Below are 15735 nucleotides of genomic sequence, written 5' to 3'. Positions count from 1 at the left end.
ATAAAGACACTCTTGCTTCACTGTCAAAAATTTTTGTGTTTATTTAGGAGATTTTAACATTAAAGGATAGGAAATCTGCTTCCTTAGTGGCTGAATATATTAATTTTCTGCTTTAGATAGTATATTTACAATGATCTTTTAAATTATCCCTTCTTACATTGTGCATAATTTTCAAGCAACCCTAATTTCCTTTCTGAAGCAGAAAGAGTACAAGTAAAAATTATAAACTTTTAAAAAGTAGGAATCCAGTCAATAAAGGAAAAAAAATTCAATGTCTCAATTCTCTCTGAGTTGTTCTCTGAATACTTATTGGGTGCCCACTACGCGCCTATTGTTGCATAAGGCAGTGGTCCTGCAGAGATGATTCTAACATTTCTGCTCAGAGAGATCAGAGGAGAGTAATTCAAATCACACATGTGAAAAGGGCTAAACTATAGCTATGAGAAGGAAGTATAGGGAAAGGGCTCCTTACTAATTCAAGGGGTGGGAAGTAGAAACACTAAATAGGGAATGAAGGAAGAGAAATGGAAATGATGGATAAAGGAAAGGGAAGCTACTCAACCCTGAAGTCTGCTGAAATCATGAGTAGCAAAGATCAAATTCATATACTATAATGTTCTATCTTTGTAAAAAAACAAACAAAAAAACTACCTAATTTTTTTTCTAAAAATGGAAGATTACGATTGCCAAAACTGGAACTATAATCCATTTGCATTCTTATGTACTAGTATATTATGGAAGATCCGGTAGACTTGAAATCTTTTCTTTTTCTAAATTATAATAGTGGAAACCTTTAACTTTCCATTTGGCAAATGTAGAAAAGTCATCTATTCTCATAACAACTAGGCTTTTAATGCTCTATAGTGTTTTATAGGCTATATATTTACATCAGGAGTTTCTTAACTTTTTCTGTGCTCTGGCAGCCTGGTGGAGCATGTGGATTCCTTTCAATTATAACATATAAGATGTGTAAATGTATAAAATAAAGTATACAGGATAACAAAGGAATTCAATTATTTAAAGTAATTATAAAAATATTAAACAAATCTGAGATTAGTCAAAATGTTTTTTTTATAAATAACAAATATATTTACAGGGGTAAATGTAGTGGCAGGTCTAATAACTACCATGATTCTTTAGTAGTGATAACAGTAATTGTATTTAGAGATATCTGTCACAACTGTATAAAAATACAAGAATCTCTGTGATTACCTGTAGTGACAAAGTCACTCATGCTACTGCTGCTACTATAGCCTGTTGTCTTCGTTCATAACTAGGGAGAATGCTAAATTTCATTTAAAGGCTAATAAAAATAAATATTAATGTTATTTCTCATCTTAGTTCATGGACCCCCACTCTTCCCTGACTTGAAAGGAACCCAGGCTAAGACTCCTCACTTAATGGCACCCTCTCTCTGTTCTCTGCCTTGTGGGCCAGAGGAAGTTTAACTGAATACTGGCTGCTAAGTGGAGGCTCGGATTCTCCTCTGAGTTGAGGAGAAAGTGAAGAGTATCTGCTGGGAACCCACCCCACTCACATGTAAGCCTTGTAATTGTTGCCTATCTTCTGGACCCGGATGTCATACTTGGCGTCAATGAAAGGCTCTGCTGTGGCGTAGGTCTGGGTGAGGGCTACCACGCTAGCAATGTCCTGGAAGTCGTAGTGGTTTTCCACTTTGACCTAATTTTGGAGCAAGGCAGAGAGGGGAAAAAGGACACATACACATATGCACACTGAGAGTCACAAGAATCTGGGGTCTCCAAACCCATCAAGATGTTTCCATTCCAGTTGCAAGCCTGAGTGCCACATCTTAGGAGAGTCCTTCTCTCCAGCTTCCCTTCCTAGGCTCAGGAGCTACACTTATTGCAAAAGGCCCAATGGACCAAGCAGGTGGCCTACACTTGGCTTGTTGAAAAGGCCTGATTGGGTTAACACTCATAGCTTCAGAGGAGCCAAATCATGGAAGAATTAATCAATAACAGAGGGAGAATCATCTATAACTGGACTCTCTGTAAAGTACCCTTCTTGGCTTCAATTCCAAAGCACAGCAGGCCCCAGCCTTACCTTGCCCATGCCCGAGTGAGCATGACCAATCTTCACCACCACAGGGAAGGTGGGCAATGTCAGCTGAAAACAGAGGAGAAAAGAATGAATTGGTCAGAGTGTGCCTGTTTTTCTGTGGAATGTTACAAATATTTTTCTTGGGGACACCCTTGGAAGAGCCCTTTAAAAAACTAGTCCAACCTATGTGCTTTACAAATACAAAAACCGAGGCCCATAGAGTGACAGTGACTTGCTTAAGGTCATAGCATGTTAATGGCAGATCTACAAGAACTCTGTTCTCCTACTTGGTACTCTACATCTTTAAAACTAATTGCTTCAGTCTTCTCTGCATTAGACAAACACAGAGCAGGACTGGAGAATTTGAAAAAAATGAATCTTTTTAAAAACATATTTTTTATTGATTTCAGAGAGAAAGGGAGAGGGAGAGAGAGACAGAAACATCAATTATGACAAGGAATCATTGATCGGCTGCTTCCTGCACGTCCCCTACTGGGGATGGAGCCCGCAACCCCAGCATGTGCCCTTGACCGGAATCGAACCCATGACTCTTCAGTCCGCAGGATGATGCTCTATCCACTGAGCAAAACCAGCTAGGGTGAAAAAAATGCACCTTTGAAAGGGTGAATTTTACTGTATGTAAATTGTACCCTAGTAAACCATAATTACAAAAGGAATATATCTTTGGAATCTTAACGTCCCTTTGGTCATGTCCCTCTTAGTATCCTCCCCTCCCCCTCAAACATCTAGCTTTCCTGTACTGAACCTGTCTTTTCTCCACCTTTCACAGTCTCTTCATTGCTCACCAACACCCCAAGCTCAACCAACAAACAGCTTAGTATGTTCTGTCTGCCCAGCTTGGGGTTTGGAAAAGAGCTGACATAAAAAGTCAACATGTTTGTAATTTGAAAGAGATTCTTATGAGGGTAAATTCTACTTTGAGGTAGTTGTATTTTAACAGAGGAGTAATAAAAACTTAAAAGAACTATTCTCCAAACCTACCTTTGCCCCCACCTTGTATAAGACATGGTCTCTTCAGTGAGTAGCAACATGAGATAGGAATCAGTAGGCTACTATCTGAAGAGGCTTGAGGTCCCAGGTTTATGCTAGGTAATGAGATACTCTGTGCTTTGAGCCCACACCAAAAGCACTGTCCTCAGCCATCTGCAGTCTGAAGCTCTGGGTATGGGAAAGGGTTTCTAAAGCACTGGCTGCTTTCTCTGACATCTCTCCCCACCCCCCAGCTGACAGAGCCAAGACACACACACACACACACACCCCAACTTTCTCTGTCTTATTCCATTACTGTTTACTGTTGCTTTGGAGCTCCTAAATAGGGCATTGAAAACACTTCCTGCAGCTGAAAGAAGCCCTGAGTAGCTTGTCTCATTCCCAGTGTGCAGCTCAGCAAGGGGTTCGTCCTTCTCTGTCACTGTCTCTTTTGCCTGTTGTAATTCTGTCTGCCTCTCGATGACTCTGCCTGTCTCACTGTTTGTGCCTCTCCTCACTCTTGTTCTTTCTGCCTGAATCACAGTTCCTTGGTCTTTCTGCCTCTTGCATTTGTCTTTGTTGCGCTTTCTTTTTGCCATGACACCATCCCCTCTCCCAGTGCCTTCCCTCCACTTCTGGGAGGCTTATTTGCTCAGGCACTGAAATGGAAGCTAAGGGCTTCTCCTGGCTTCCCTCTTCATCTTATTGAGGCTGCCAGTCAGGAGGGCCGTGGGTCCTGTAGCTGCGGGTGGCTTACAGCCAAAGGCGGGCGGAGCCCACAGGGCGGGATTGGCCCTAGGTCCACCTCATAAAGCCTAGGGCGAGGGGCGAGGGGCGCGAGGCGTTCTGAAAGTGCCCTGGAGAGTCTGTTTGATCCGACAGACCCCATAGGCTTAGTTGGGGCTCTGCAGTGTCATGCCCCGGAGCCTCCAGACCATGTCGAGCTGGGCGCTGTTGCTGCGGCTGCTGGCATTGCTGCGGCCGCCAGGGCTGGTCGAGGCGTGCAGCTGCGCCCCCTCGCACCCCCAGCAGCATGTCTGCCACTCCGCGCTTGGTGAGTCCGGAGGCCTGGGAGGTACACAGCTGGGGGTGGTTGTGTGTGATTAGTACGGGGCATTGCTGTAGACCTGTAGTCTGGAGGGAATGGGAGGAGCTCAAATCCTGCACCAGCTGCCTCCGGTTGGGGTTGATGGGTAGGGCAAGGCCGGCACCATAGCAACCTTGCAAGGGCAGAGCTTGGCTGACTTGTAAGGAAATTAAGACTGTGTAAGGGGCCTCCATAGCGGCCCCCTCACCCCTGCGTACTGTCACTGAACAAGTCACTGGAACTATCCTGTGATTACTCTGAACTACTGGATGGGGGAGGGGGAAGCCAGCGCCAGGAGGTTGGGCTTTCGTTATAAACCTCCCTGTGTCCAAGCCTATAACTGAGCCATCATACACTCACACCAATACACATCTTTTACCCTTTCTCTTCCCTCTGCCTGGAATGCCCTTTCCCATCCTTAAATTCCTGGCAAACTCCTATTCATTCTTCAAAGTCTAACACAGGTATCTCCTTTTCTCTGAAGGCTTCCTGACTCCTTGGTGCTACTACGTCATTTTTAACATTTTTGTGCTCCTACTATGCTGTGCTGTTGTTTGCAAATGTGTTCTCCACTAGACCAAGAGTTCTGCAAGATAGAACTCTTGCAGAACTTAATTACATCTATGACCTGGTACCTAGTGTTAGGCCAGGCACAGAGGAAGAACTTCATAAACAGTTTATTATTAATAACCAAATGGCAAAATATGAACTACCTCTGTGCAGGGTCAGATCATTTATTAATTCAATAAACATTTGGGCTCAAAAAACCAAAACTCTGTGCAGGCTCTGTTTCGGGCCTTGGGCTACATCAATAGATGACCACACTGACCTACCCTCAATGGGCTCCTTCTCCCTCCTCTATCCTGATGCCCACCCCTAGTCCCTGGTTTATGAGCTAGACTCAAAACTAGCAAGTAAAGTGTAGAGATTGTAGGACCTAATAGGCCTGACTGCACAGGAGTTTCCAGGTTCCTGCTCTCTCATATCCTCCTCCTCACAATCCAGAATTCTCCTACAAAATTCTCCGGGGACCCCAGGTCATCCAGAACCCAAATTACCCCCACAGGTTGCTGAAGGTTCCCTCTTTTGCTTCCTGTACAGTGATCCGGGCCAAGATCTCCAGTGAGAAGGTAATTCCTGCCAGTGCAGATCCGGCTGACACTCAAAAAATGATCCGGTATGAAATCAAACAGATAAAGGTACATGGGGACAGGACAGTGCTTTTACCTTCTGGGCTTTTGGGAGGGTTAGGGTTTGTGTTTTGGGAAGGGAGGTGCTTATAGCTCAGGCAACCTGGCTCAGTGATCCTGGGTGTTGATGCTAACATGGAAGTGGATGACATTTTGGGAATAGGGCCCACAGAATCTGAATGAAAATGCAGGACAGACCCTCAATGTCCTTCTAGTCCTATAGCTGCCTGTGCATGGGGCTGCTGGAGGTACCTCCCCTCTCACTGGAATAAACCAAGGTTTTTAAAAGAGAGAAATGACCCAGTTAGGCCATCTGTGTGCATCAAATCCTGAACTAGACATTTGCTTAATTTCTTTAGATTGAGAAATGAGAAATTTTCCCTGTTAAAATATAAAGTTCACTCACTGACCTAATACTTCTTTTTTTTTTGTAACTGTCTTTCAGATGTTTAAAGGGTTTGAGAAAGTCAAGGATATTCAGTATATCTATACACCTTTTGATTCCTCCCTCTGTGGTGTGAAACTAGAAGCAAACAGCCAGAAGCAGTATCTCTTGACTGGTAAGTTAAGGAGCAGCAAGTGGCCCCAATAGTCTCAGTCCTAAGGAAGGCAACCAAGGAGGAGCCAGGGCTGCCCTTGGGCAGCAAGCTGAGCAGGTGACACATTCTTGGGCATAAAACAGAGCTGTGTTACTAAGAGGCAACCTCTGAGTCAGGAGGGGCCTTGGTTACCTCCCTTTCAATGCAAGAATCCTCATTACAGTGACCTTGGCCACTGCTTCACTAATTTAGGAACAAGTTGCTCTCCCAGCCTAGGGTAGCTGGTTCCGTTTTCAAATAGTTTTAATTAGCATAAGATTTTTGCTATCTTGAGCCCAAGTCTGCCCCTCTGAAACTGCTCTTTGTGAATTCAGCTCTGCCCTCTACTCTATGATGTCTATGATGATCCCTCAGAGGCCTGAGGACAATAGATGCAAGCACTCTAACTTCAGGTCTGCTGGCAATCATCTCCAATGGGATATTGTCCCTGTCCCTTTCCTAGCACAGGACAATGAACTGGACACAACACTACAGGAAAGGTCTTAATTTCACATAGTAAAGGAAAATTGTGTGTGCGATCCCCCTCCCCCCAACACACACATTATAGTTACTGTAGCCTCTGATGGAATTAGCTTTAGACAGCCACATTGGATCATACTCCTGACTCATAGTAAGCCTGTGTGGCTAACTCACACCCCAAGCCCTATTCTGGAGTATAGTAAAGCACAAACCCTAACAGAAGCCTTGAGTCTAACATGGTTCTGTCTCCACGAACTTGGGTCCAAATATAACTACTTGCAGTTATAGAAGGTATTTGGCTGGACTGTGCCCCTCCACCTTTGCACAGGATAGTCCCAATGTCCAGAAGTCTTTCCCCCAACTTGTCTGGCAGGTAAACTCCATGCTGAATTGGTTGGGACAGAACAGTTAAAGAACCACATAAAACTATGACTCCATAAATGAGTGAAAGCAATACTATATAGTATTTTGTAGTTCAGGAAGAAGGTATTTATGTGGTTATAAACAGTTAGGGAAGCTTCATTGTGTAAGTGAGACCTAAATTAGCCCTGAAGGATGAAAAATGCTTAGAAAGGTAAGAAAAAGAAAAACACAGCAGATAAGGAGAAATTCCACTATCTGTCCATCCACTCAGCAATGAATGACCACCTACTTACTGCCAGGCCTTGGACAGGAGAGTGGAGACTGAGAACTCATAAGCATTGAAAGACACACTGGTAGGGGCTCCCCAGCTCTAAGAATGTGGATTGTGCTGATCTGGGAGCCTCTGGATGGAAGAGGCAGAGCATGCCACTAAGCCCTCCACATCCCAGGACTAGCAGATGAGGCCACTTCCTTCCTTCCTAAGCATCTACCTTCTGTGTGCTTAGCCCACTACTGGTGCATCAGTCAAAGCAGGAGGCGTGCTCTCTGCCCTCAAGGAAGTCAAGTCTAACACCAAGGATGAAAATAAATGACAAAACACAGGTCTAGTGAAAAGTCATCAGTGATGCCCATGCTCTTCAAGAGAAGTCACAAACTCTTTTGCCTAATGATGAAAGTCCTTTGTGACCATAACACTGCTGACCTCTCCAGTTTTGTCTCCTGCCACTTATCACTGACAGTTTCCAGCCCCTCATTTTCCCCAGAGCTGAACTAAACTACTTGCAGTTATAGAAGGTATTCGGCTGGGCTGTGCCCCTCCACCTTTGTACAGGAAGTCCCAATGTCCAGAAGTCTTTCCCCCAACCTGACTGGCAGGTAAACTCCTAACCATCCTTTCAAAGCCCATCAGGAGCATCATCTCCTCTTAGACAGCTTCCTTGCCCCCTGCCCCTTCCACAGACAGAGATAATTGTGATTTCCTTTGTTCTTATACTGCATCTTTTATATAAACATAACAGTGTAATTTTTGCCTACTTATCTGTCTAACCTACTTGTTTTTAAGCTCCTTGAGATCAAAGATCCTACCATATTTATTTCTGCATTCATGGTACCAGGTCTAATAGTTGCTCAGTAAGTAAATGAGTGACTAAAGTTCTAAGAGATGTGAGCTAGCATGGTCAGGGATGGCTTTGATGATGAGGTGGTACTGAAAACGGTCTTTGGAAGATAGGAAACAGTTTGATAAGTAAAGAAGGGGCACTTTCCCATGGAGAATGAGAAAGACTTACCAATTTAGGTATCAATGGAGCAGAAGACTGGCCTATGTAGATATTGGGAAAGGTTGGAAAGGGGAAGGGCCCTGTTAGTTATTGAGCATCTTCTATGGGCCTACTACTGTGCTGGAAGCTTTACCAAATATTCTCTCATTTAATCCTGACAATAACCTTATTATTCTTATCTTCCAGTTGAGAAGTTACATGACTTTCTTAAGGTCACACATCTAGTAAATGACAGAAAAGAAAGGGGTTTCATCAAGAATCTCACTTTATAGCCCATGTTTTCTCTGCATCACATTAAAGGAAAAGAAAGGCCTTTATCCCACAACTCTCCTTTGTACAAACATAATCTCTGATATAAAGATTATAGAGGTTTTTTTGGTCCCTTAATTGAGCCTTATGTCACCACTGCCACCAAAAAAACAACACAAATAAAACACACACACACACACACACACACACACACACACACACACTAAAGAGGCTGCAATTCTGGGTTCTTCAAGTATCCAGGCTTCTGGAGTTTCACAAACATATTCCTCATGCTAGGTTCTCCTCTCTCTTCCTTTGTAGGTCAGGTCCTCAATGATGGAAAAGTCTTCATCCATCTGTGCAACTACATTGAACCATGGGAAAATCTATCCTTTTTGCAAAGAGAAAGTCTGAATCACCACTACCATATGAACTGTGGCTGCCAAGTAAGAGAATTCCATTTCCAAGGTCTTTTGTGGGGGGGGAAGGGTACTGAGCCTTTCAGCCTCACCTTTAATGGCACCTACTGATGGTACTTCTTCTTCCATGGATGTGTTTATTCACTTACTATAGTATACTTGAGATCTGACATGGATCAGGTACTGTATAAAGTTGGAGATGGGAAAGCAAGATGATCCATAGTCCCTGACTGCAATGTACTTAACATTTTTGCAAGGAAGGTGGTGTCATATAAGGCAAACTGAAATAGTATAGCTACCATTTTAACAGAAACTACTCTTTGCCAGGCCCTCTAACGGTCAATTTATTTTAAATATTTTAATGTAGTCTTTATAACAAGTATATAAATAATTAAGATTTCCATTTTAAAGTAAAGAAATTAATGCTCTAGAAAGTAAAGTAATTTGCTCAAGGTAAGTGGTACAGTAAGGACCCTCAGGTTTGTCTGACTCCAGAAATGCCATTAGAGAGGCAAAACTGTATGTAGGAAACACAGGGGAAGGAAAACTTGGGGAATTTTGGAGACTAGGAAGGGCTTCATAAGGCAGGGGCATTTGAGCTAGGCTATAAGGATGTATATGAGTCTGAGAAAAAATTATAGAAAAATGACACCCTACTCACTTTGATGTCGTGTTGTTATGACTCCAGATCACCACCTGCTATACAGTGCCCTGTACCATCTCAGCCCCCAACGAGTGCCTCTGGACAGATTGGCTGTTGGAACGAAAACTCTATGGGTACCAGGCCCAGCATTATGTCTGCATGAAGCATGTTGATGGCACCTGCAGCTGGTACCAGGGACGCCTGCCCCTCAGGAAGGAGTTTGTTGACATCATCCAGCCCTAGTAGGGAACAATGACCATCACATTCCTTCAGGAGTTCTGAAGACCAAGCCAGTTCTCCCTCACTACAGAGTTCTGGCTATCACCACTTGCCTCATTGCTGCCAGCGAATGGGAAGTACCAACTGGACAGTCTGGCTAGTTGTTAGAGCAGGGCTAGGGTATGTTACAGCTTGTGTCTGAAACCCCAGCCCAGAACATGTCAAAGGCTAGGGAAAGTATCCTGCCCTGAACTCTTCTCTCCTGCTTCCCAAACCCTTTTATTCTAGCCAATACCTGTTACTGAAAATTTTGATTCTGGCTTAGAATCAAAATAGTTCTGGCCAGAACTATTCCCTTTTCTCTCTAGGAAAATGTGTTTTCTCTTACCTTAATTGATCCAATAGTGAAGAAATGGTGATGCTATACATATGAGATAGTGTACCTATCTGATGTACAATACCAGAAGACAGGTTGACAGTATCATAAACAGGCTGATTTGGAAGAACAAAAAGAGCAACATAGTATGGCTGTGTATCCTCTACTCCAATCTCAGCTCATCCTGATCCTCTCTTACACTTTCATTTGTTTGGGGAAGTGACTTGCAGGGGCACAGAATCACTCAATATGAGACCTACAATGGCCTAACCTCCCACTATACGCTGTAATCTCCTCTATCCAATTCCTGGCAGAGGGTCTGGCTCCCTAGCACACCTCTTTGGATAAGAATAGACTTAGGTATTATCTCTGCAGGTTAACTATCATTAATACCTTCTTCACCTGATGTCCATAAGTCTTCTTTTATGTTTCTTTTAGAAAGTCCTTCTCTTCTAGATTACTAATGTCTTAATTCCTACTTCAAAACTTTTTTTTTAAGCCAAAAAAGCCTAGAGTTGAAATTCTCCTTTAGATTTTGACATCTCAGAGAGATCTTAGGAGGTCTTCTTTGGAGGGCAAATTTCAGGATAGAGAACAAGAGAGAAATAACACAAGGGCCCTTGTGGGGAAAGGATGGTAAATAGACAATATACTTTGCAATTTTTTAAAAATATTTTTTTGTGGTTAGCCCTGCTAAATATTACAGCAAGAAAAATCCAGCTTTGGTCCCCATCCTTCCTTCAACTCAGTCCCCTTACCACTGTGTCCTGGACTCCCTGAGAACTCCTAGCATAGATAGATCCTTTAGGCCCTGATGTTGGTCTCAAGGATTTATTAAGGACAAGAGCTTAAAGTTCCAGAGCCTCTCCCTGGGAAGCTCTCATAAAGATGAAGGAGTTAGTTCTATTCAAGGCCCACGGTTGTTGTTATTTGTTTTCTATATGTTGTTTGATAAGAAACAAGGCCATGCACAATATGCCAGAAGAAGGCTCTTGATTCACAGAAATGGTACAAATGTAGTTCCTTTTTGAGAAGGGAGTGAGAGGGTAACAAACATAATCTCTGTCCCAGAGTACAATTGGAATGCTATGGCAGAGAGTCTCCATTGGTGAGTTAAGCATGATCACCAACTGACCATGCAGGCCTGCGGCAGAGGGTGTGGAGACAGGGGAAGAAAAGGGAGTGAGCTCCAGATCTCCATGGAGGAAAAACCAACCAACCATGCCATCCCTCTGCCCCTTCTGATATACTAGGATGGCTTCAGAGAAGGCATTATGTTAACCCAGTCTTCTCACAATCTTAACAAAGCCAAGGGAATGAAAGGCCTTGGTAATAATAGCAGGAATAGCACCTGACATCTGAGGGATGCTTCACACTTTCCCAGAAGGCTATTACTTAAATTTTGTACCAAATTCGAGATCCTGGTTAGGAATAATTATTTCCATTTGACTTTCCAGTTGGAAAAGAAATTTAACTAGTCCAATGACATGTGGGAGGGCCAGGGCTAGAATCCAAAGAGTGGGATCTTTTGATTACTGATCCATAAGTTTGTTATTTTCTCAGCTTGATAAAATGCCTTGTTTCTGCTCTTCCCTATTCTGTCTCCAGATTTTGGAGACAAGGGACTATAAGCTAAAATACAGTCACTCTAGCCTCGCAAAGCAGGTCTGCAATTCATCCACAACTGGGGTTAAGATACTAAAACCCTCTTCAGAGCCCCACAGTTATAATGTGAATAAGTTCAGAGTGGAAATAGAGACTAAAGTCCCCACCTGATCACCTACCATCTCTTTGTGGTTGGGGTAGTATGTCTGCTCAATTAGTGGGAACTTTTCTCCTCCCAATGTCTTGTAGATGGCCACCAACTGGGCAAACTGTAAAAGAGAAACAAATGTTTCAGCTTATCTAGACAACTTATAGAACAGACAAAACAGCAATCTATCAAAAAATATTTATTGAGCATTTGCTCTGTTGAGGAATTTGTGCTCTGAGGATATAAAAGAGGTGTACAATTCCTATTCTCAAGGAACATATTCTTTAACTGTGTAAATGAGAGAGTGAGTTAATATTTATTCAGTACCGACTCAATTTTAATGATATTTCATTGAACCCTCATATTAAAGTGAGGAACTGGATACTTTATCATCTTCATTTTACACATTAACACTTAGAGAGGGTACGAAAGTTGCCTAAAGTCACAGCTGCAAAGAGGTAAAGCTGAGATTGAAATTTGGTTCTCTAATTCTAAGCACCTGCATCTCTAGAAATGGCAATTGATGAAGCTGGATAGGTAACATGGGCCAAGTCCTGGAAGTTTAAATGCCAGGCAAAGAAACAGTATCTTTTCCCTATAGGCAGTATGAAGTAATCAGAGTTTGAGCAGAAGATTTTGATGGTCCTGCTATATAGGATAGACAGACTCAGTCTTTGTGGGACTTACTACTCATCTAAGAACTCAGCTAGCCCCTTCACCTATGAGAAACCAGAACACCTCCAGGAGGAAAAGGTGAAGTATGCATACTTACAGTGTCAGGGTTGAAAGGCCTTTGGCAAATATCTAGCACTCTCTGCTCCCCTCCCCCACAATTTTATAAGTGAAGAAACTGAGGCCCAGTCAAATCACTTCCCCAAGGTCACAGGGTTGAGCCAGATTCATAGTCAGGTCCCTTATTCCCAATTCATAACTCTTTCTATATTCCTCCAAGTAGCTGCCTTTCTGGCTCTGCAGAAACCATGCTCTTTCTACAGGAAACACACGTTTCTTCCCTACTCAATCCTTTCACACACACCCCACACACCTATGCCCAGTACACTAGCAGTAAGGATAATTCAGCATCCTTCCTCTAGTGCTACTGGGTTACTTCACAGTCTAAGCCCCAATTTCTGGAACTGCTAGAAGGAAAAGTTGCCAGATCAAACCTGCCTTCTATTTATCAGAGAAAGGAAAGCTAGAACATTTTTCCAAAGCTTAGATCCTGTTCTCTATAAGGGATGTTGGCACAAGAGCCTGGGGGGAAAGGGGCTGGAGTAATAAAAGCTCAGAACTGGGTTATTAGAAAACTGGAGTCTTCTGATTCTTGTTCTGCCTCTAACTTGCTAGGTGTCCTTTGGCAAATGATTTCTCCTCTCCTGGCCTCATTTTCTTGATATACAAAATGAGAGAAATGAACTTGAACTGTTCCTCAAACTTTTTACCACAAATAACATCTTTTATTATATTTCCTCCTAAACTCCATCATCAAACTGCAGTTTAAGTGATCATCTCCTTGTGGTCCTTTTGTGGGAAAAGAGAATTTTGTTATTGTTTTTGATATGCTGGAAAATGTTGAAATTTCTAAATCACTTCCCTAGTGATTGGTTGGTGACTCCAGATCTCTAAACATCCACTAGGACTAAAAGCATGAGTCATAGATGCACAAGCCCCTAAAATGTTATTACGGAAAAAGACTTTAGAAGAGCTCTGGACCAAACATCTCATTTTACAAGTGAGGAGACTGAGCCTAGAGAAGCGAAGGAAAGCCTCAGCTCCTAGATCATGCCTGGAATTGAGGCTGCCAGATCTCTTCTTTCCCACTGCATTCTTCATTGCACCCTGCTGTTCTCACCATTCTATCGTTCTTCAACTTGCTTTGACTATCAAGACCAACGCTTCATACCTTTCCTGCCCTCTCTGATTCTCTCCACCACCTGATCTGATCTTTAAGTCTCAATCTGGCTAGACTCCTGCTCTCCCTGAGCTCCCAAGGCTCTTCAGCATCCCCAGCCAGCTCTGCTTAACAACCTCTGTCCTGCTGCAGCCCACGCCCTGGCAAAGCACAAAGGCATGTGGGTCCCTATCTTCCCAACATGTGGGAGAGTTACACAGGCACCACACTGATGCCAGAAAGGCCCACGGCGCACTCCCAGAGTCCTGGGACAGCCAAGATTAAAATGGTAGCCAGTTCCCAGGCACTAACTGGGTCCCTGGTAGCTCACCCTACCCTTCTCAACCTTATCTCCAGTATCCCCTGTCTGCTCAAGATATTGGGCTTGGCATCTAACCCCTGCATTCTTGGAACCTTAGATTAAGTCACAAGCACGCAGTCACCAATTAAACAAATGTAATATTCGATAAGGGTTATTTCCTCTATCTATAGACAAAAGAATGGATTTGGGACCTGGGGGTGATATTGGCAACAAATAGGAATATAATGTTCATTGTAACTACTTATCCAATGAGTCAGAAAAGACTTCTTAGAAGAAATGGGACTTCAAGATCAGTCTGAATTTAATAATTTACACTCATCCCTCCTGGAAATAAAACACTTAATTCAACCCTAGTGCATCTGTCTCTGAAAAACTTTAAAAACGTGACAGGAATTTCAGATAAATCTGTAGCAATATGGTATGAAGATGTTCTTGCTTTCTCTGGAATGCTACTGTCATTGGTAAGTCCACTTCTATTTCCAAAATCCAAGTGTGCCTGCCCTGACCAATTTATGAGATAGCAGATATGCTCAGAAACACAGTGATTGATGTAAGGTAGGGTGTTTTCCAACCAACTGAGGCCTCACATCAAGGGTACCCACAATAAAGAAATTTAAGAAAATATGAACCAAAGCCACATCTCAGAGGGACCCCTGCCCTCACAGTCAACAAATTTGTCCACTCCCATTAACAGGCAGAGGACAATATATAAAATGCCATTGGTGTGGCAGCTGCTTAGCAAAAATGAAGGGAGAACTTGGTGTCTAGCCAGGAAGCCCTGCTGTTCTCATGCAATGCCAAAAGCAATGTGCTGGGATTGTGAATGGGTGAGAATGTGAACCCTCACCAGATACCAGATCCCTGGAGGGGCAAAGCCCTAGGCACAGGCTCTCTGATTCTGCCCTCCCTGGCCTCTGGCACAGTTTTGAAACATAAAGCAGGGAACCAGCTTTTATAAAATACCCCAAATAGTAGGAGACTGTAACAATCCAGGCTAGCAAACTGGTGGCAGGTACTATTATTGCTAGTTGACAAAAACACAACAAAACAAAAAAACCATAGCATAGATATTTAGTCAGAAGGCTGATTAGTGAAATCACCCAGAAAAAAGATGATAATAGCAGACTCACCCTGAGTGACTATGAGGGAGCCAAATTCTAATAGATATTGAAAGGATGGGGGAAGGACTAGGGCATATGTGCAGTAAGGAAGGGCACATGACTAAGGAGAAAGGGGAAGACCCCAGAAAAGAAGTTTGGTGAAGGCCTCATATGTGCATTTCTGCAAATAGCAACACACTCAAATCACACAACTCTTTTAGCCTGTTCCTATAACATTAGGATTCCAGATGCCACAGGCCACACAGAGGGAAAGGCTGAACAAGTGGAGGTTGGGAACCCAACCTCCCTCCTCAACAACAACAGCTCCCAGATCTTCTGCCTCCTCATTCATTGCTCTTCCTCTTATACTGTTAGATCTTGCTGGCTTCCAAAGGAACAGGAAAATTGAGTTCAGGTGTGAAAAAAGAAAAAGAGCAGAGGCAATGGATCTATTTGGTTAAAACATCCCCTCCAGTTCCCTGAGTGGTGAAGCTTGGGGTCCAGGAACTTCAAAATCAGCCACCAGTGCCTTGACTCTCGGCAAGCCAGTGTGTGAAAACTGAAATTTGATTTTTGAAAAACAGTAAGAAAAGGATGTGATTAGGGGCAGCTATTTCCTTCTGAAAAGGCCAGCCTGGAGAAGCAGAGTTATAGGAGCTGGGTTGCCCCAGTATCAGAGGGGAGGCCAGAGCATCCCAGTAGCCACTCTCCCTCCTAGACTCACTTTCTCTCTG

General features: G+C 43.2%; 2 protein-coding genes across 6 annotated transcripts in view; one reads left to right on the top strand and one right to left on the bottom strand.

Moving 5' to 3' along the window:
- SYN2 (synapsin II) overlaps positions 1–15735 on the bottom strand; it is a 180255-nt gene that overhangs the window by 25726 nt on the left and 138794 nt on the right. For 2 of the 4 annotated variants that reach the window (XM_080674181.1, XM_080674179.1), the window contains exons 5-7: positions 11708–11809; positions 2065–2127; positions 1538–1680 (exon numbers count right to left, since the gene is read on the bottom strand). In XM_080674181.1, the coding sequence (XP_080530307.1) occupies positions 1538–1680; positions 2065–2127; positions 11708–11809 (308 nt within the window). The remainder of the gene's footprint in view (positions 1–1537; positions 1681–2064; positions 2128–11707; positions 11810–15735) is intronic. The other 2 variants (XM_080674178.1, XM_080674180.1) reach the window with 1 other exon arrangement.
- TIMP4 (TIMP metallopeptidase inhibitor 4) lies at positions 3669–14247 on the top strand. Of its 2 annotated transcripts, none has more exons than XM_080674182.1 (5): positions 3669–4105; positions 5240–5337; positions 5774–5888; positions 8600–8724; positions 9386–14247. In XM_080674182.1, exons 1-5 carry the CDS (start codon positions 3967–3969, stop codon positions 9581–9583), a joined length of 675 nt encoding a protein of 224 aa, XP_080530308.1. In that variant the 5' UTR covers positions 3669–3966; the 3' UTR covers positions 9584–14247. The 2 variants fall into 2 exon arrangements, with proteins under 2 accessions (XP_080530308.1, XP_080530309.1); XM_080674183.1 differs by having other exon boundaries at positions 3869–4105; positions 9405–9639.

This window comes from Plecotus auritus (genome assembly GCF_963455305.1).
Source record: "Plecotus auritus genome assembly, chromosome: 6".
Taxonomy (NCBI): Eukaryota; Metazoa; Chordata; class Mammalia; order Chiroptera; family Vespertilionidae; genus Plecotus; species Plecotus auritus.
Note: the sequence above shows the minus strand (reverse complement) of the source record. Positions and strands in the feature narration are given on the sequence as shown.

Bases quoted from the DNA above. Each gene is read 5' to 3' on its own strand.
- TIMP4 (XM_080674182.1), top strand. From the start codon at position 3,967: ATGCCCCGGAGCCTCCAGACCATGTCGAGCTGGGCGCTGTTGCTGCGG. The intron at 4,106-5,239 runs GTGAGTCCGGAG...CTTCCTGTACAG, and splicing joins TGTCTGCCACTCCGCGCTTG to TGATCCGGGCCAAGATCTCC. The intron at 8,725-9,385 runs GTAAGAGAATTC...TTATGACTCCAG, and splicing joins ATATGAACTGTGGCTGCCAA to ATCACCACCTGCTATACAGT.